The sequence below is a fragment of the Dendroctonus ponderosae genome, unplaced genomic scaffold (assembly GCF_020466585.1).
Source record: "Dendroctonus ponderosae isolate FM_Combo_2020 unplaced genomic scaffold, Dpon_F_20191213v2 Dpon_F_20191213_5, whole genome shotgun sequence".
Taxonomy (NCBI): Eukaryota; Metazoa; Arthropoda; class Insecta; order Coleoptera; family Curculionidae; genus Dendroctonus; species Dendroctonus ponderosae.
This window is the reverse complement of record NW_026018715.1, coordinates 9,219,776-9,239,602: the sequence shown is the minus strand read 5'-3', so window position 1 is coordinate 9,239,602 and position 19,827 is coordinate 9,219,776. Positions and strand designations below refer to the sequence as shown.

Genomic DNA, 19,827 nt, shown 5'->3' with positions numbered 1-19,827 from the left:
AAAAAATCTATTTAATAATTAGGCCGTCGAATTGGTAACACAAATATCTAAGCCATTGGGAACAGGTTAATTGTCATTTTTATTTTTTCGCATACCACAAATCAGCTTCTAATTAGGGCCTTTGAAAAAAAATGCGCAACTGTTGTACCGCAAAAATGATAGGTTTCGATCATTAAACGAATTCATGCGTAAATCTAGCTAATATTTAGCATTAAGCCTAAAACAGTTCATTGCAAAACCGCAATTGTTAGAAGAAAATGCGACCCAATGTCCGTGAGTCAACTTGGCATAACAGCTAGAGCCGTCTTGGTGGTGGGACGCGAGACTCCAACTGAAAAATAACTGAAGCGGTTTTAATTGTTTTACCAAAAACCCGCGGCTTATTATGGTGCAACCGGTTTGAGTATCGTGGATCTGCGTTTAATATTTTCTTTTAGTTATTTTGCGTAAGATGGACAGAGCATGTTGGTTAGTTCTTATGATTTTTCTTACAAAGTGCGCCTCAGGGTCCGGCAGTGAAAATGGGCAAATCAAACAGGAAAATGCAAAGGAAGACTCAGTTTCCACTCAATCCTGGCGAGGATCACTCACAATGTATCCCACTGTTGCTGCCTGGTCGTTGCAAACTACAATCCCTTTTGCTTCTCATAATTCAGGTAAAGTCGCCTTTTTCCTTATCGGTTCTGGTTCTAAAATGGGATGGTTCTGGCATCGCTACAATGCTGATGCTGCGAAAAACCCCTTCCAGCTTTAGATGGAGGAATTGTTGTTGCAAAAAAATCTGCCAATGGGAGGGGATGATTTGTTGCAGCAGATGGTAGCAATCAATAGATGTATTCTTGACTGTAATAATCAATAGCTTTAAATGCAATATTTTATTTTTATTTTATGCTATCGACGACAGAAAAAGCACAGTTAAAAGAGGTCCTCAGTAATGCAAGCTAGCTCTTCCTAGTTGGCGACTCTGACGCAATATATAACACCTACGACAGGGTGTTTAACGACAAAAAAAGCAGTAAATTTATATTCTAAGAGACATTGACTGTATTTTACAGTTAAGCTCGGCATAAAATGAATGAGGAAAATAATGCTGATATGCTTGTAATTATACAGTCAAATTTAGTGATGATTTTTTACATAGACGTGCTAAGCAGATGGGGAACAAGTGTAGAAAAAATGTATTTAATGGGTGCTTAACTGATTGTAGAAAATGAAACCGACAGATGACTTGATGCACTTTTAAATTTTCCAGTGTCAGCACTAATCGAAAAATCAGACGATGAAGGACGAGGCGGCAAAAAGTCAGGACTCAAGAAGAAAATGAAGAAATACATGATGCCCTTGCTCATCGCCTACAAACTGAAGTTCTTCACCTTGATCCCAGTTATGATTGGCGGCCTAATTCTTCTCACAGGAGCCACAGGATTGGCCGGATTCTTTTTCGCTCTATTCGCAGCAGTAATGGGACTGAAAAGCGGACATCAAGAACATTAGTTTCATTGTGGTGGTTCAGTTTCCGATAGGACTTTTCAAATTCCTTAACCATTCAACCTGTTCAACCTTAGCAAAATAATGTTCAGTTTATGCTCATGCCCCGAAATCGTAAATAATTCCACAAACTAACGGCATTTGATATTTATGCGAGATTCAAACCGTTGTATAAGATTGACAGCAAACAGTTCATTCAGCACCAGCTGTTCGATGTGCATGCTTGTAAAGTATTCCAATATGGTTAAAGGATCAGCAATCGGCACATTGCCTGCATTCAGAACCTCAGGCAAAAATTTAAGCCTCAATAGATAAATCACCGTCCAATTGTCACTAAACATGAGTGAAATGCTGCAAGAATTTAATTAAATTAATGCCTAAACCTGGTCTTTTTCTGTGTAAATGGATGTACATCGTGATGAGTCGTTAACGTTTTCTGGGAGCTAGTTAAAGATCAGTGGCGACAGTTTTGTAAATTACCTAGACGGGACACAAGATAAATTGGTTAACTGGTTATACTTTTCTAGGGCGCGCGTTCTTTATAGTTTCTGCTTGCGTAAATTGAAGAGTTTGGGAAAACACGGTATCCAAAAGAAGTTGTTGTTTCATTTGTAATTGCTCTATTTGTCTGCAAAAACCCGAAACATGTGTTGGACTAAAAATCCAATTAATTGAAAAATTTAAGAATATTTCAACAAGTAAACTACAGATTAAGTAGAAAATCCCCAATTTTTCACATTTTCCAGCTTAAGACCGAAGAGGAAAAAATAACAGGAACTTTTAATCACTTCTAATCCTGCGAATTTTACTAAAACTGTTTTCCTGATATGACGCGTTTCAACAGCACTGACAAAATGAACTGAAGAAATATATTCAACCTACATTTAACATTAAATTCTTAATTTGTTAATCTTATTTTGTTAATTCCTACCTATATCAGGTAACCTAAGGTGTGTACATATTTATGTTTATGATTGATAAAATTCAGATAACTGTGTCTGCAATGGATTCATTATTGCTTAGGCAGCCAGTAATTTTTAAGAAACTGTACACTCAAAAATTATTTAGTTATTAAAAGCGCGTTGTATTAATCATATCCCAATACTTTTGTCGGCTTATCAGTAATTTAAAATATGCAGCAAAATAAAAAATTGAGGGTATTCAGAGATAGTTACAATTTTATTTTAGCAGTATGTACGATGAAAAGTATAATAGAAAACTTCAAGTAGTTAAAAGTTGTAGTTTTATTAACCAACGTGTCGATTTCCCTATGACCTAAAGAGCAGCTGAATATTGCGAGAACAATAGCGCATTATTTAATTATTTTCATGCAGATTTGGAACTTCTTTTATAGAATACCTGTTCCAAATGGCACGCGCCTGCTATTTAAAATTCACGGTTGATATTTTTTCATGATATCTGCTTTGATATTAGTCACGGTCCGATTCTCAGACCCGCTGAGTTAATGTAGAATAACAAATCACTCGTTTAGGGAATTTATTCTTGGATGAGTCCACTATTATGTCATTGAATGGACACTAGCACACAATCATATAGTAAATCTGCTGTCCAAAAATCCCATTTTAGTTCTCAAGCAGATTATCGATTTTGGCCAGTTTTTTTATAAGAAGAATTTAACCACAGTGTTTTGCGCCTTTAATTCTGGTGGAAAAATTTAGGTTTTTTGCATAAAGTTGTCAGTTATGTTATTTATCTTCAGCTTTCTGCGCGACACCTACAATTGTTTTTTTTTTTGTTAATAAAATCTCACGTCAGAACGAACCAAATGTTTGGAGAATCGGCAAAATTTTGTTAAGCGTATTTCGAACTGCTTACAATAGATTGCAAAAGTTTTCTTTTGATTACTCGTTTCTGCATATATTTTCTTAATATTTTGTTCGCAGATTTCGAGTAAATGGAAAATACCCGATAGAAAAAACCTCCACACTTCTTATTTTCATTTCCTTCGTTATTCTACATCCTACATCTTATATTCCTTCTGCTAGACTTTCCAGACTTTACTCCGAATCAATAGTATTTCCTTTCGGCGTACAACTGTGAATAATTCCAGTGCACAATTTAAAAAAATAAATGCACTACAATCAGTGAGTGAATTACTGTGGTAAACAAGTAATGACGGTTGCCCATAAATCTACGATACTAGCAGTTTACTATTAGTGATTTTCCGGAACTAAACAAATAAACAAACAGCTTTTGATTTTAGCAATTTTATGCAAGGGTAACAGTTAAAAACGGACCGCACTTAGCCCCATGAAACATCTTTTGCAAAATAGAAAACCTAATTTGGAAATCGATACTATTTTCACTGGAATATGTTCCGATTCAAAACCTATCTATCATGATTCTGGCGGGTAATTCTTTTCTATTTCCCTACAAAAGCACAGATTACACATATCGAATCTTAGAGAAAATCCGATCCTGCATGGAAAATAGCATAGGAAAGTGTATGGGCACGAAGAAGTCATTTTTTTCTGCAATGTTTGGCAAGCTTGTGCGTGTCACTGTTTTATATCTGTTACTTCTATTGACGTGGGTAAAATGTCTTTCAATAGCGAAAGCCAATGCAACATTCGACGAATCAACCAGCATTTCTATTAAAAATTCAGGTAAGATTTCAGGGAATTAAATTTATCTACTTCAATTCTTCATCTTTAAGATCTCTATGAAGAATCCAGGAAAAGCAAGAAAAAACACTCATATTTATTCGGATTAATTCTTGGAGCTGTTCTGTGCAAACTGGTTTTATTTCCCGTTGCTGTTAAAGCAATGGCGATCATGTCTAGTGTTTCAGTACTGCTGAGCGCTATGAGCTTGATAATTTCTTCCATTGTTGGCTATGCAAAGTTAGCGGCTTCCAACATCGTAAGTTATTTTTCATTTAAGTTCATGTCTAACGCTTTTCCTCAAAAGAGCTGGAAAACTGAACTTTTCTGAAAATTTAAATCATTTTCAGGTTAAAGTGGTACACGTGAAAGATGTCTGGTCAAAAGGAGATCAACCTCCGCTCGCTTATATTCAACCTCCAGATGGGCATAACAATAATAATTCCGGCCCAGAAGAGCTTAACCAACGTTTGAACTAACCCAGGGAAATGTTAACATGTAGGACAATATAATGCATAAAAATAAAACTGTTTGGACTTAGAAGGGTTTTCATTTGATTTTTTTATGATTCAGGTTGTGAATTTTAAACATTTACAATTTTGATATCGGTTTAGATTTTACAATAGTTAGGTTTGTTTGAGGCTCGTTTTGATCTATCGACAACCATCCTGTCTGAGGGTTAGATTTTACTCTAAACATCCCAAATCTTCTAATATCATATAAGAGTCAAAAGTCAATTGGCGAAGGCAAAAATTACCAAAGAACTAGAAAATGGGAAACTCGCAAATGCTAATAAGTGCCGTTAATTAAAGATTTTGTACTTTGTTTAAAAAGTCGAATGGACTCAATACGGGATTCTAAGCTCCTAAACTGAAAACCTTAATAAATTGTTTTATAAGCAAAATAAAATAATTTGAACAAGTTATTATTTACTGCAATTTAGGTCATTTAACCGTTAGCTAAAAAACAAACGTTAGTAGCCAAAATATAATTTATCGATTTTATGAATGAACATTTTTACTTTATATAGCATTTGTCAGCTACTGTTGAACTCAAGAAAATTAATTTAACTTCATGAATTTAGTCTAGAATTAAATTTATTGAGGCAACACATGCAATTTAATTAAAGTTATAAAATTCTAATACATTAGAGTCTCAAACCGTAGAAGAATTTGACACCTTGCTTGGAAATGTGTTCAAATCTGCTCCATTAAACTATCAAACTTAAACCCGCAAGATGAAATAAATGTATTTTCCCACTTGATCACCTACAACCACACCTAACACCTAAAGTTGAATAATTCAAAGTTTTTTCAAATTTCTCGAATTTCCATGTATCACGTACATTTAAATTGAACGAGCAAACAACGCCAACTAATTAAACCTCAAAGAAATCATATTTTCACACTTTCTTTAATTTAAGTAATATACGAGATTTGAGAGTTGCAGTATATGCGGACCTAACCGAGTACAGGGCAAGACAAAAATATTCAACTTCACGCTCCAGGGGCGGGATGCTGGGAACAAGAAAGTATCAATATGTGCACCTATTTTAATTGGGTAATTTAATGCACAAATATACACAGTCAGAATAGAAAAAACAGAATTGAAATTGAACATGTTCAGATAACCGCTATACAGATTCACTTTCCTCTTTTGAGCATCGTAAATATAAATTAAACTTCGGACTTAAAAGCCAATTACATAAATTAAGTTGCGTATTACTCATTCGAACCAGTACCGCAAGCCTGTTTATAATAAATAAAATATTAATAAAGCAATACAATGGGGAATAAAAACCACTGAATATCCTGCTGCCACTAAAAGAGTGAACTAGAATGTTGAGCCAACGTGTATTGTTGAATTTTTGAGACCCAAACGCAAGTGAAACTTAACCAAATAATGTCTTGTGTAATTAAACAATACAGTTATGTTTGTTCCGGCTAGTTTTTGGTCTTTAAGCAAATATTTTACTTTTGATTTCACTGGGTCACTTTGTTTAATAGATGGGTAGGTGTCAACTTTGCATACAATGTGTGACACCTCCCTAAATCGTACCTGGACCTAATATTGGAAGAGGGGTTTTTTAAGTATAAATATTATTGTTCATTCTCCAAGTGAAGAGTCGTTAAGTGGTTTTGGTGTTGACTTAGTGCCGCTGGATTAAAAAGCCGAGCACATCACCAGTCATTTCCATAAAAAGTGATTTCGTTATTAACAAGATGAAATTGTTTTTGATTACGCTCGTAGCACTGGGATCGGCAGCATTCGGGGTTAGTGATTTATATAGTTAGTGAATGATTTTCGCATTAATTATTCAATTTTCCGTTCTTCCAGGTGCCGCTCTCAAATAATGTGGATAGCAATGAAGTGAATACAGTAAGTCAGTTGTTTGCTCATGTAATAACTGAAGAATAAATTAGTTATTCATTGAAAAATGTTAACAGCTATTTGTCTTTTAAGAAACATTGCGCGGTCATTTTTGAGTTTTTCACTCTCTGTATTTGCGGACGTCTCATTCCTGAAAATATCCAGTTTTTAAACATTTTCTTTAATTTTTGAAGGACTCCGATTTTGTGACCGGTCTTAACAAATGCGCCTTCCAATCTGATGCTGATGGCATAGTGAGCTGTGCTACTGAAAGAATAGTCAGATCCTTGGATCTACTGGCCGCTGAGTCAAATGTAGAGATTTTACCCGGAGTCTCACTGTTGAGGTAAGTCTTTTACACTCGAAAAAACATTGGTAGAACATGAAACAACGACGCAATAATCTAGTGATGGAAGCGCCATGAACTTCCGTTCAGGAAAGCAACTGAAGGAAGAACTACTAGAGGTGAAATCTAACAAGAAATCCATGTTGGATCTGGTGGCAAATGCCACCTCTCGCTTTTTTGCCGGGCGCACCCTCAAAGTAAAACTGCCCAGCAGTGAGGAGATCGGAAGGGCTTTGGAAGAAGGTAATTGAAATTGTCAGCTGATGTGATTGGATTATGAAGGAAGAATTTGCAGGAAGAAAACGCACTAGAGGAGGCAACAAGAACAAAGGCGGCATGAACATGAGCATGATGGGCATTGGAGCTGCCATAGCGGGCCTGGTTCCACTTTTCCTGGGAAAAGTAGCCCTGATAACCGCCAAGGCTTTAATCGTTGGCAAAATTGCTCTGGTGCTTTCAGCAATTCTGCTAATTCAGATGTTCAGATCAGGAAGCAGGGTGAGAGTTATTTTGTCTTAATTCACTTACGGAAGTTCTGACGATATTTCTACGTGCAGAATACTCAAGCAGTTGAAAGCATATGGAGCTCAGCCCCGCCGGCATCTTACGGCGCACCCTCAAACGTTTATGGACCTCCGGCCACTTCCTATGGAGTGCCTTCATCTCAATATCCCTATTCACGGTCCTTTAATGCAGATAATCAGGACGAACAATTGAAATACAGCCAACAGCTGGCTTACTCAGAGCAGAGGAAATGAATTGGCATGCGCCTTTAGCCGATTAATTGTATTTATTTTAACTTATTCAATAAAGTGTATTTATTATTTGTTGTTGGAAATTTGTGTTTTATTTTCGCTCGTAAATGCGGCCACAAAGGCACTAACGTTGCCATCTTTGGTGCGTCTACTTTATAAATTCCACTGCTTAATCAGATCAAGTTAGGAAGCGTGACGCGGAACGTTATTAAAAGAATGTCTATTTGGAGCACTTGTTATTAAGCTTTGCTATTCATAAATTGTTGCAAAGAGGGCGCAAGTAAGTTTATTTAAACATTATTTACTTATGGTAATATGAAATGAATGAAACGGTGCATGGATTGCATTTGTTACGGAAATTTAGATGGGAATTTGTGGGGATGGCACAGACAAAGTAGAATCAGAAGCAAGTGCATGATAAGTAACTAATTGAACTAAAACAAGAATGAATAACAGAATGGGTCCTTTGGGTGTTATTTCAGAAAAGGAACGCATTCGCAAAATTCGCAACAACAGTCCGTTTAATTGCAGACGTTTCCGTTCCTAGTAAAAAGCTAAGTAATCACAAAGGTATATTTAAAAAAACGCACTTGCACTTCAAGGTGGATATTCATATTCTCGTATTTGGTAAATGGAAAATTGAATATACAGAGTGCGTCAGTTTACATGGGCATTATTGCACTGAATAACGCACCATTAAAACAAGTGCATCACTAGCACATATTTTAATTATGCCCAAGCAGTTTCAAATTTTTGTTCAATTTTTTTTGAGTGTATTGGTGTACGTTTTAAAATAAATCTTATGTAAATCATCAAAACAAATTTATGATTAAGTAGTTCTGACCCGTAAACTTTTATATATAGTGGCGGGTTTTTTATGGTACATTTATTGACGCAAGATGATCCAAACATAAATGTCGGCCATAAGCTTTATTTAAATGGAAGCAACTATTTTTATTTCGGTAATGAATTCTCCATTGAATTCTAAGACGATTCTGGTACCATCCTATACGTCAACTCAAGATGATTCGAGGAATTTTCGCGGTAAAAAAACTATTTGCCAATCTAACAAGGCGCAAGAAGGTTTATTTAGGCCTTTTCAAGACTACAGAAGTTTGAAAAAAATAAATGAAAAGGGATAAAGTGACCGTCTATACACCGGATAACATTTAAGAACGCAAGCGTTTGTAATAAAGTGTGTATATGATTCAAGGGTAAGTACGTCAAATAACCGAGCTATAATTCTGACCAGTACTACCCTGAGAATCGGATGCAAAAAAATTAAAAATCTAGTCCAATTTTTAGCGCAAGCATCATCCCCGCGAGCACCGTCGACTGCGAACAAAACGACATAAAAATTAAAAATTATACCGTGATCAAAATAAGTAGACATTATGTTTAAGCAAAATTAAAAATTTCAGCAGATAACAAAGAAAATTTAGATTTATCGATCTAAAAACCAACTGCATGCCAATCAAATAAACCAATCCAACACAAATTTGCATAAAACTCAATATTTTTGTCTAAACTCTCCTGCAGCGGATTTTGTCACGTAAGTTTGAAGACGACCCTGTATAAATCATACTTTTTGATTATTTATTGGACATTTTTCTATCAAGCTCCCCACAATTCATCTTTCACGAAACGGACCTTTTCCGATGTTCTTAACTGCTAAAAAGACGAAACTTCCTCAACATTTAAAAGCTTCTACCTCCGAGACATTAAACAAAATTAAAATTATTTCAATAGATCGTTTTGAGAACTGGTTCTGCATAGCTAGTTTGACGAGAAATTTCTTCACTTCTAAAGAGATGGAAACAAAAACAAGAAAACTAATGGGCAAAACAGTGTGATTATCTCATATAACCGCTAAAGTTTGAAAGCGTATTTCTGGAAAACGGTCACAAATTTTAGAAAATTCTACACGGTTTTTCTTAATAAGCTTAATCCCAAATTTAAGAGCGAGTGGAGGAGATATAAAATTTTATGGACATCCCGACTTAACAGCTTAACCACAAGCAATGTTTCATTGGTACACCTTAGAAACTCCCTGTTTCAACTTGGAATTTATGTAAAATTCCTAACATTAAAAAGTCTGTAAGAGAAAGAATTTCTCTTACAGAATTTACTTCTTTCATAGCGTCTTTCGGGAAATCGGTAAGAAGTATTGAAGCAATAATTCGAATGTTTTCGATGGCACGCGAGAAACCGGTTTTTCCATATTCCATATAGAAAATACAACATTTCAAAAGTTAATCAAAGGATAAAACGCTTAAAATGCGCCGAAAATGTCTATTATTTCGAATCTGAAACTTCTAGCATGTTTTTCAATGCGTTCGAAGCATTCTTCGCGTCCGCGAGCTGAAAATTATGTAAAATTTAAAACATTTTGAAAAAATTTTAATTTTTTCCAAAAATCGGCTGCCACTCTTGGAAAAATTTCGACCAAACATCGAAATTTTACATGCGTATTTTTTTGAGCTCAATCGAATATTTTCGACGTAAGAAGGTTACAAATATGCATTTATAAAATAGTTGGGGCAAAAGTAAGGATGGAATCGCCCGTTAAAGATCGTAAACGCTTAAAAAACGCTTAAAATGTGCGGAAAATGTCTAGTATTTTGGTTCTGAACTTCTAGCATGTTTTCCAATGAGTTTGATGCATTCCTCGCGTCCGTGAGCTGAAATAATGTAAAGTTTTGAAACATTTCGTATAAAAATCAAAAATTCACATGCGTGCTTTTTGACTTCAATGGATTCCTTCGACGTAAGAAGGTCAAAAATATGCATTTTTAAAGTGTTTGGGTCAATAAAAGGAAACCGTCAGTTAAAGATCATGAACGCTCAAAAAACGCTTAAAATGTGCCGAAAATATCTATTATTTTGGATCTGAAACTTATAGCATGTTTTTCAATGAGATTGATGCATTCCTGGCGTCTGTGAGCTAAAATCGATGAAAAATTTAACACATTTAGAGAACATTTTAATTTTTTCAAAAAATTGAGTCCCACCCTTGGAAACATTTCGGTCAAAAATCCAAAAAGTCACATGCGCGTTTTTTGACCTCAATCGATTCCTTTCGACGTAAGAAGATCACAAATTTGTATTTATAAACCGTTCGGGTAAATAATAAGGAATAAATCGTCGGTTAAAAATCGGGAACGCTCAAAACACGCTTACTCGAACGGATCTGGTTCACTTAAAATCGCTAGCATGAATCGTTTGAAAAAAATAATTTTTTTGGTGTGAAATTTGGAAAAATAGCGCGAAATCTAAATTATTAGTCCAGAACCACTTGCAGCATTTTAAGGCACCATCCGCTAGACCACCACAAAGTAATAAATAAAATTTTCATTCCTTTGGCACTTTAGCCTGGATTCGGGAGGATTATTAAGTCAATATTGCGAAAATTTATAATTTCAACAGAAAAACACTAATAATGAAAACTGAAACATCATGATCAAACCATTTACTTGTTAGCCTTTTGGTTGAATTAATGACTTATTTATTTTTTTTCAGCTTGTTATTTTGTATAAAGGCTTGCTTAATGCCTCTTTAATGCTCCGAGCATTGTGAGCTACGGGATATCTATCTTGATTTCGACACGTGCTCACCTCAGTCTTTTGGTAGATTTTCCTAAAACTTTGATCTTTTTGGAAACTTGACATGCAGCTAAAACAATGTCTAAAGGGCAGATTCACATTCGGTCCAGGTCATGATTTGGAAATTTTTCTCGTTGTTCGCTCCAATGACTGCACCGGAATAGTTAATTTGATTTTGATATGAGCTTGCAAATCAATTTTTTCTCTAATTTTCATGAAATTCTGAGCTTCTCTAGACGGATATTTTGCCAAAAGGTCGGCTAAATAACAGACCACATTCCAGCCAAGTATTATTGTTCAAAGCTTCTTTGGTAGCATCATCAAGAGCGACGGAATACATTACTTGATTTTGACAAAATTTTTCCGACTAGTGGTTTGCTCGATTCTCATGAAAATTTTACCTTCAGATCCTGGATATATTGAGTATAGTCCGCTGAAATGTCAGCTCCAGATTCAAGCTGTTTGTTGATTTATAAATGCTTTCTTTTGCTCGCAGCATTAAAGCGACGGAAAACTTCACTGGGTTTTGTTTGCCACTCGCCCACAAATAATTCTCTTGGTAATTTTTGTACAGGGTGATCCTCAACTAATCCGACAAAATCCACTGACATAAAGCTTAGACAAAAATATTGCATTTTAGGCAAATTTGACTTATCCGAAAGTTAATGGTTTCCGAGATCCAAGTTTTCAAAATATAAATAAACTTTATTTTTAATGGATTTTTAACGAGTTTTACTATGACCATAAAAGCTTGTGTTTGTTAGTTTTTTGGACTGAAAAATCCACATTTCCTGACGCAAGTCAATAGATGCGTTCAAAATGTGCAGAAAGCACATAACCCATCGTACTTCCCTTAGAAAAGTTAAATACTTTGCTGGCAAATACAACCGACTGGCAGCAGCAGCAAAAATTTAACTCGCTAACTTGCACGATAGAAACACGTAAATAGTAACAACAATAATTTTTTTTATTTTCAACAACAATAAATAAAATAAATAATATTTTACTAAAACCCCCCTTCAAGCTATTTGCCTGGTTTGTAATCCGGCTGCAACCCCAAAGGCAAAGGCTGATGGTCGAAGCTTCTTCCATAACCCGAGTGCCCTCCGCCATAATCCTCATGAGCTGACGAGTGTGAGTGAGATTGACTATATACAGGCTTAGCCACAACTTCGTAGGTAGTTTTTCCGCCTCCTCCTCCCGAGCCTTTGAGGGCTGCGATCGCTGACAGTACCAAAGACAAGAGCGCTGCCATTAGCGCTTTACCTGCCAGGGCTGCTAAAGCTCCCAAAGCAATTGCCATCAGTGTGCCCTTCATCATAGCGCCCGCAGCTAAAAGGTAGCCCATTCCTCCACCGCCGCCTCCTTTGCTTCCTTTGCCGCCTCCGCCTCCACCGCCACCTCCACCACGGGCAGTCGCTCCATCAATGCTGTTTTCGCTCCACAGCTTCAGCTTAATCGAATGGTTGTTCATAAACTTGGAAACTTTCCGCATCAAAAATACATCCAGGCGAGACTCTGGATCGTTTGGAAACTCCCTTGCCAAATCAGCTACTGTATCAGCTGTGGTCGCTTTGGAAGTATCATTTTCACGCACTAATGAAACGCCAGGCAGCAGATTGTAGGAGTCTTCTTCATTGAGTTTTTCCACCCACGAAACAACGTCCAACTTGAAGCACGTTAACGTGTAAGAACTATCACAGTTTTTCGAAAACGACTTTTTAAATTCATACTTGCTCTCTTCACTGAGCACAGGAGCGGCTACTAGGAGAAGGCACAAAAGAACCGGAGGCCACATGGCTGTGATGAAGAACTGCGAGTGACTGTATCTGCATAAAATCATACCAATCTTTATATAGCAGAAAATTGTTATTAAAAAGTTTCATTTGTTTTGTTGAAAATTTGACCATTCCTCTAGATGAATGGAAGGAAATAAGTGGAGCAACAAATCATCAGCGAACTACATACCGTGAAATAGCAAATATCCAGCATCTGATCTTAATAAGGAATGACGAGCAAGTCCTATTAAATGAACCGGTCACCGGATTATGCTTTTTCTTAATCAAGTAAAAGTAACCTATTGTTAGCTACATTTAGAACGCCATTTCAGTAGTGTTTTTTTGCATTTATTTGTTTTTAAGGCCTTTCATCAATCTTGCATTTACCGCACTGTTTCTCATCCCAGAATTAGTTCAAGATTTGCTGTGCACACAACAGCATCCATTATAATGCAGTTTGCTTGTTGCTTTTGAGTCTTACAGAGATTTGTGCTATTTCTGCAAGTGTCCAAATTATTTATTATATTTTGTACTTTGGTGCATTTGGGTAAGTATTTTTCAAATTTTTTGTCTAGGATTTTTTAATATTTATGCATTTTCTTTATAATTTGTTGTTGAATTAATGTAAATTTTTTAAATTTAAATGCGAATTTTGTAACTCAAAGAAATCCAACCAAGCTGCTTCTTCTAATTTATAAAACAGATTTGATTATATATTTTTTTATGCAGCTATGAGACATAAAGCAAAAAATAAGATCATATGCCGTACATACAGGGTGTTCGAATACACCGAGTACAACACTCCACTACATATCTATACATATCTACACAACTGTATTTAATCCAGGTTTAACTTTTCTAGCCACTAGACAATTTGCCAATATTTATACTAGTTTTAGCAATACAATTTCCTTTTAAGGAATTATTCAAAATCAATCTTTAAATAGGTACTAAACTAGTTTTAGTTCTTTCTTCAGACTTTCAGCCAATCAATCAGTCAGCCAAAAGAAACATCTTAAAAAACTCATCATCAGTGTAAAGAAATAAAATAACAATATAACGCGACGGAAAATTGGAGAACATTTCTCTCGAACGAGCGATTTTCTAACATTTTCTTCCAAGAAGCTCGGTTCAATTCTATACGACGTCATTTCCTCATCTTAGAACGTATTCATAAAATCAGGTATTTGCGGTGAAAAAGCAATAAACTGCACACTTGGGTAAAATTGCAAATAACTCAGTTCACTAGTGCTGTTCAGTATACTTCAGGACATAACTGTAAAACATGCCATAAAAACTCCATAAAGCCTACTATTCATTGAGTAATTTATTATTAGGTAATAAAACGTACAAATCACATAGGACTAAAACTCTTGTTCACCAAACCAAAATTTCCTCCCAGTTGACTCGGTTGGTTTGGCTCCTAGAAATGAAGCAATCACCAACGCTATCGTTCCAAGAATGAGCGCTTTAACCGCAACTAGATTTATTACTCCTGCTATGAATGTCGAAGTCATCAAAAAAACCATTCCAGCTCCAGCTAGCATTACTCCATATCCAATGCCCCTTTTTTTCTTTTTGCTTCTACTCGTTTCCCCAGCTAGAGCTTCAGCAGCAGTCCATAGATTCAGCTTGATGGTATGAGTCTTCAGGAACGTTTCACTTTTCTTCAGCAGCGAGTTACTGTTGGCATTTAAATCTTCACTAGATGATTTTCCTTCTAGATCAACTGAATTTTCCTGGATAATTTCAACACCGGGATATACTGTAAAGCTTCCAGTATGATTGTTCAGCCTCTCAATCCACGATATGAGGTGGTTTTCCAGATCCTTAGCAAAATCAGTTGGAACAACAATTTCACTCACATTAGCTGATTTCTCTTCAGCGAATGCCCCGGTCACGAAAACATACAAAGCTAAAACTGGTAATACTACAGACATACTTGTCCGTCTGAAACCATGCCTCGAAGTGTAATTTTGGACTGAAAACTCTATCTTATATCACAGGCAAAATTCCGGTTTTCCACGACTACTCAAATCTAGACCATGTTGAAATATTACGAATGCAATTAGGTAAAGTCAAAACAGTTAAAAAATAGTGTTCTCTCAATTGTGTGTCAATTTTTATTAGAAACTAAACGGTTCTATATGAACACTTGAAACCTTTTGACAACAGACGGTTACAGATTTATTAGCTTTTACTACAACATAAAGTGCTAATTTTTATTTAAACATAATTTATTGCCTAGTTAAAACCCATCGTCAATGAAAAATGACGTTATCTTAGACTTGGAGTGTTTGAGAGAGAAATGGTTTTCGTTGCTTATTAAAAATCACAGCATGTTCAATTACAATGATTTAATCAAATGTTTATTCAAGAGGAAAAACTGCTAGCTTTTATGAAATTGATGATTGAAGTTGAAGCGAAGACAATAATAGAGGAGGCGAAAATTAAATATTAATATAAGGCTAATATTAAGTTGGATATAAGTTCAAAAATAATGAATAAATTTAATTGTGATGGTACAAAAGCAAGCATCAAGAGTTCGGCTGTACTTGGAAAGTTCAGATTTTCTAGACCTTCTTTTAATGCAAGTTTAATAAAAAATTAATAATCCTCTTGCTGATTCCGAAATGTGATATTACCCACAAACATTCTGATATGTCCAAACAATTAACAAAATGCTTATACTTTGATATGTTTAAATCACTATATCAATTAATCTGGTGGATATAAATCTGGACACTGCGGAGTCCGGATTTATGTCCACCAGATTAATTGACCAGAATTGATAGAAATATATTGACCCTCTTAAAATGCAAACCTGAAGCCCATTGAAGATAAGATGTTTTTGAACAAAAATCTTATGAAAGTGAATTAGCCGATTAGGTGTTCATCTGCTGGTTTAATATAAGGAACGGTGCAACTGATTCCGAACGATTAAATGGAGGTTCCGAAAAAAAGCAGATTTTATATGAGAAATGCCGTATCGTTAAGCAAAAAATACCAACATTCTTTCACATACTGCTACATATTTATTCCATACGTAAATTGCTACATTTGCGAATAGCATACAAAGCAAATACATACAAAAAGCTTTGTCGGCTTATTAAAAGAAGCTTCAATGAATATCCTTTTATACATTACCTAAATAATAAATAAATATTCTAGAATTCTAAATAATTATTTTACAACATACAAAACGCACTACAAAAAGTTAAATGTACTATTAACACTATCTAATGAAATTAATAACATTTACCTAAAAACTACATGCTTAGAATAAAATTGATCAAAAAATCAGAATATTGAACAATGGGCAATATACCTAATTCCGCGCAACCTATTCAAATTCACATGAAGTCTAGAGCTTTATTTGCCTTTGCTGTATTTTGTTTTTTCAACTTCAACCGGAGTAATGAAGTTTGAACTTCTACTGTGGCCTGAATAAGACTCCCACCCTTCGGAAGCCCGATGTGGGGCAGCTTGGGCAACATGGACATTTTCTTTGGACGTCAATTCCTTGATTCCTAGAATTCCAGAAAACAAAAGTGAAATCGCACTGATAATAAGTGCTTTGCCTCCTAAAACCGCCAGTCCCCAGAGAGCCAGTTGGGTGAAAACTGCAACGATCATTATGCCTGTTGTAAGAATGGTTTTCGTGTCGCCACCCTTTTTGTCTTTGGCTCGAGCACTTACTTCTGACTGGTCATTAAGGACCATCGATAAATTTACGTTGAGCGAGTGGCTATCCAGGAAGTTTTCCAATTTTCTGAGCAGGTACTGGTTGGTTCTTGAATCCGCGTCTTCCGGGAATTGTCGCGCCGCATCTAAAGCGATATCATTGTTCTGCACTTTAACACTCTTGGAAGTCACCATTGTGACTCCTGGGATAATGCTAAATTCGCGGTTCACCCCAAAACGATCCATCCAGTTCGCGGCATCCATTTTGAAGCAGGCCAGCGTGTATATTTTATCACAATAATCCACCAAATGAACATGCTCTATGCTGTTTTCGTTATAACTTAAAGTGCGGCTGGGCGCCAGGCAAAGAAAAACTGATAGGCAGAAAAAAATGTTAATCATTTTGTCTTCGCAATCTAGCAACTAGTTCAATGTAGGAAAAATTATATATTTATATACTGGCAGTAAAATCCAGTTTGTCAAACAAATAACTGTTTTCGGGTGAAAATCGTGTACCTAAATGTTGGGCAGTTAAAAACTTGCTTTAGGTCATCGCGAAAACCGTAATAATTCAGCGAAAATGGAAATTTATTTGTTTCTTCATTAAACCGCTTCTACTTGATTAGTTTCATTAAATCAATTAGTTTTAAATGGAACTATTGTTAATGTTAATGAACATCAATGTTAATTCAAATGCCCGTTACTTTCTGGAGAAGAAAGTACTGCATTAGTTTCATTGCAATCCTCTTCAAATTAATTGCTTCTTAACATATAATATATGTTTTAATCTGAATTATAATCGATAATCGCGAAGCGGTTTTATATTGTCCTAATTTTGCAAATCACATATGTTAGCAGTGCGAGAAAGCTTAGAAAGCTCTTATTTTATATGAAGGATACATTGAGCATAGACAATTATTGTTCCAGATTCGGGGTTTTTTGGCGTAGATTATCAAAAAAAAATACCGAATTTATCTAATAAGCATACGCCGGTTCTGCACTAGTAGTTCATTATCGAAAAATTCGATTTAGACAAGTCGAAGATGAACGCAATATACAGTTTCAAACTCCGAAAGAGATTGTTTGGGATGCCCAGACCTTAATCCAATTTAAATTGCTCATCAATGGTCTTAGAATGTTAATTAAAAAGGTACAGAGTGAACACAAAGTGAATGTATTCGACGAAATTTACATTAGAGTAGTTAGAAAGCACCATGTTTTTTTTAATTTGGTGCTGAACTTATTATATGTGCGTGCCAATGTAAAGTATTTCAGTAAAGTGAGAATTTTCAATTGAGTTAGATTATCTTGGGCATTGCTTGAAGCTAGTAATTTTTTCGGGACTTTAAAGATGAGATGTTGGATGGATTCAAATATGTTTTGTTGGATGGTGAAGAAACTGGTGACTTTTTCGAAAAACGTGGAGTACAAAGCTTCCTGACATTTCCCAAGCACGAGAAACTAGCATCTTCAGGTGGCTGGTGCATCGAGTAAGACATTTTTTAAGATGTAAGCCACTCGTGCTTGCCAAATGTCAAAAAGAAATTATTTTCAAACTAAAAACACCCTAAAATCTTTCAAAGAAAAATTCACCAATATCAAAACTAGCATTATACAACAATTTAAAACATATACAATTTTTTATAATGAAAAGCACATGGACTCAATTTTACTGTAAAATGTTAATAATTCATACATAGAACTTTTGATGAAATACAAAGAATTCAAGAGTATTAAAAAATTCAAATAACACAAATTACAATTACACATCAATCAAGGCTTATTTTTTTGTGGTTTCTGCGGCAAAATAACTGGTAATTCCTCCGGAGTCGTGATTGCTTTTCGGAAGATTTCCTGTGGTCACTAGGTATAAATAAACCGTTAGCTTAACCGATATACTCGTGTTTGAATAAGAATTAATCTATTATAGAGTGAATCTCGAGCTATTATATCGTGTATCTACTGAACTGGATCGATTATCAACACAACTTATAATAATTAGAGTGCTCTTAGTTCTGCATGGCCTAGAATAATGCCCACTGATTAGTACATGTTTCGTGTTGAATTTTGTGGTTTTCCTAGTGTAAAATGATTAAAAAGATGGATGTATGCATGAAACGAGACGTTTTCCTCACGACTCGCAAATAAATTAAAAAAATGCGTTTGACGTACAATTTATTTAATTAGTACATGGATTCGATAATCCTAACTTGGTCCATTGTCCAGGTTCAATGATAAAATATTTGTGAGTTGGCCTAGAAAATTATGTTTTAATTAACACATTTTTTTGAAATTTGTTTATAGTTCTTATTTCGATATTTAATTGATCACTAATGCTACTGTTATTAATTACGTTCTTTTGTGTCTGCACAAGCAAAATAAGCACACTTGTTTTTTATTTGCTAGGGATTATTTTCAAGTTTATTTATATTATATTTCAATCGCTTTTGTGACTAGTTTTTTCAGATTTTAAGAAATGAGACTCAAATGGTTTATATGGGGCAAAAACATGTTTCGCTCCATTTAGAACAATAATATTTTACAATAAATGCGTGTTTGAAACAAAAATGCAACATTTCTCATTCGAGTTTGTAAGAGTGAATTTTCATCCGTTTATTTATTAGCGGTTAAATATTAAATACAATTTTTTATTTATTGTTAAGTTTATGCAGAAAAACTCTAAATAGCATTCAATGGAAAAATTCGTTCTTGACAAAAAATATCTTTGAATCCATTCAAATTGAACAAATTATTTATATTGAAGGCGAGCCACATTTTGAAATCCCTTGTATATTCTGATTCATTTTTACCTTACTAAAACTCACATTTTTTTTAGCGAAAACAGTAACAGTTATATAATATACAAAGCAATCAATTTTGCAAAATTTAGCTTTATTTACTGAATTGAAAATTGAGACTCTACTCATATAGGGTTTGAGTGGCCTCTTTTATAACTTCTTGATGGTTCTCGCTTGATGTTTTCCTCACTGTTGTTGCGAGATTTGTTGCCCTTCGTTGAAATGTATATCTTTTACAAGCTTCCAAGCTTTTTTGGCTCAAGTTCATTTATAAAGCACATAAAAGAAACCAGAATTATTTTTGTAAGGTTGGATTGTAAATTATAAATTATGAAAACCTTAAGTAAGTTAAGCAAATTATCTAGCAACAAATAATATATAC

General features: G+C 35.0%; 5 protein-coding genes across 5 annotated transcripts; 3 read left to right on the top strand and 2 right to left on the bottom strand.

Moving 5' to 3' along the window:
- Positions 1–240: 240 nt before the first annotated feature.
- Positions 241–2,726, top strand: LOC125504608. The gene is made up of 2 exons (XM_048666842.1): positions 241–656; positions 1,253–2,726. Exons 1-2 carry the CDS (start codon positions 452–454, stop codon positions 1,492–1,494), a joined length of 447 nt encoding a protein of 148 aa, XP_048522799.1. The 5' UTR covers positions 241–451; the 3' UTR covers positions 1,495–2,726.
- Positions 2,727–3,949: 1,223 nt separating this feature from the next.
- On the top strand, positions 3,950–4,652 carry LOC109535112. Its single transcript, XM_019900937.2, has 3 exons — positions 3,950–4,115; positions 4,166–4,371; positions 4,463–4,652. The coding sequence occupies exons 1-3, from the start codon at positions 3,956–3,958 to the stop codon at positions 4,589–4,591; spliced, it is 495 nt and encodes a 164-aa protein (XP_019756496.2). The 5' UTR covers positions 3,950–3,955; the 3' UTR covers positions 4,592–4,652.
- Positions 4,653–6,020: 1,368 nt separating this feature from the next.
- Positions 6,021–7,662, top strand: LOC109535213. Its single transcript, XM_019901089.2, has 6 exons — positions 6,021–6,385; positions 6,450–6,491; positions 6,677–6,828; positions 6,890–7,071; positions 7,124–7,326; positions 7,386–7,662. The coding sequence occupies exons 1-6, from the start codon at positions 6,335–6,337 to the stop codon at positions 7,584–7,586; spliced, it is 831 nt and encodes a 276-aa protein (XP_019756648.2). The 5' UTR covers positions 6,021–6,334; the 3' UTR covers positions 7,587–7,662.
- Positions 7,663–12,131: 4,469 nt separating this feature from the next.
- LOC109535114 lies at positions 12,132–13,006 on the bottom strand. Its single transcript, XM_019900938.2, has one exon. The coding sequence runs from the start codon at positions 12,981–12,983 to the stop codon at positions 12,210–12,212; it is 774 nt and encodes a 257-aa protein (XP_019756497.2). The 5' UTR covers positions 12,984–13,006; the 3' UTR covers positions 12,132–12,209.
- A 3,329-nt stretch (positions 13,007–16,335) lies between these two features.
- LOC125504575 lies at positions 16,336–16,911 on the bottom strand. Its single transcript, XM_048666783.1, has one exon. The coding sequence runs from the start codon at positions 16,909–16,911 to the stop codon at positions 16,336–16,338; it is 576 nt and encodes a 191-aa protein (XP_048522740.1).
- Positions 16,912–19,827: the final 2,916 nt, after the last annotated feature.

Coding starts and splice junctions, on each gene's coding strand:
- LOC125504608 (XM_048666842.1), top strand. CDS start 452: ATGGACAGAGCATGTTGGTTAGTTCTTATGATTTTTCTTACAAAGTGC. Junction 657..1,252: donor TTTTGCTTCTCATAATTCAG/GTAAAGTCGCCT, acceptor TAAATTTTCCAG/TGTCAGCACTAATCGAAAAA.
- LOC109535112 (XM_019900937.2), top strand. CDS start 3,956: ATGGGCACGAAGAAGTCATTTTTTTCTGCAATGTTTGGCAAGCTTGTG. Junction 4,116..4,165: donor CATTTCTATTAAAAATTCAG/GTAAGATTTCAG, acceptor TTCATCTTTAAG/ATCTCTATGAAGAATCCAGG. Junction 4,372..4,462: donor AGTTAGCGGCTTCCAACATC/GTAAGTTATTTT, acceptor AATCATTTTCAG/GTTAAAGTGGTACACGTGAA.
- LOC109535213 (XM_019901089.2), top strand. CDS start 6,335: ATGAAATTGTTTTTGATTACGCTCGTAGCACTGGGATCGGCAGCATTC. Junction 6,492..6,676: donor ATAGCAATGAAGTGAATACA/GTAAGTCAGTTG, acceptor TAATTTTTGAAG/GACTCCGATTTTGTGACCGG. Junction 6,829..6,889: donor CCCGGAGTCTCACTGTTGAG/GTAAGTCTTTTA, acceptor GCAATAATCTAG/TGATGGAAGCGCCATGAACT.
- LOC109535114 (XM_019900938.2), bottom strand. CDS start 12,983: ATGTGGCCTCCGGTTCTTTTGTGCCTTCTCCTAGTAGCCGCTCCTGTG.
- LOC125504575 (XM_048666783.1), bottom strand. CDS start 16,911: ATGGATGCCGCGAACTGGATGGATCGTTTTGGGGTGAACCGCGAATTT.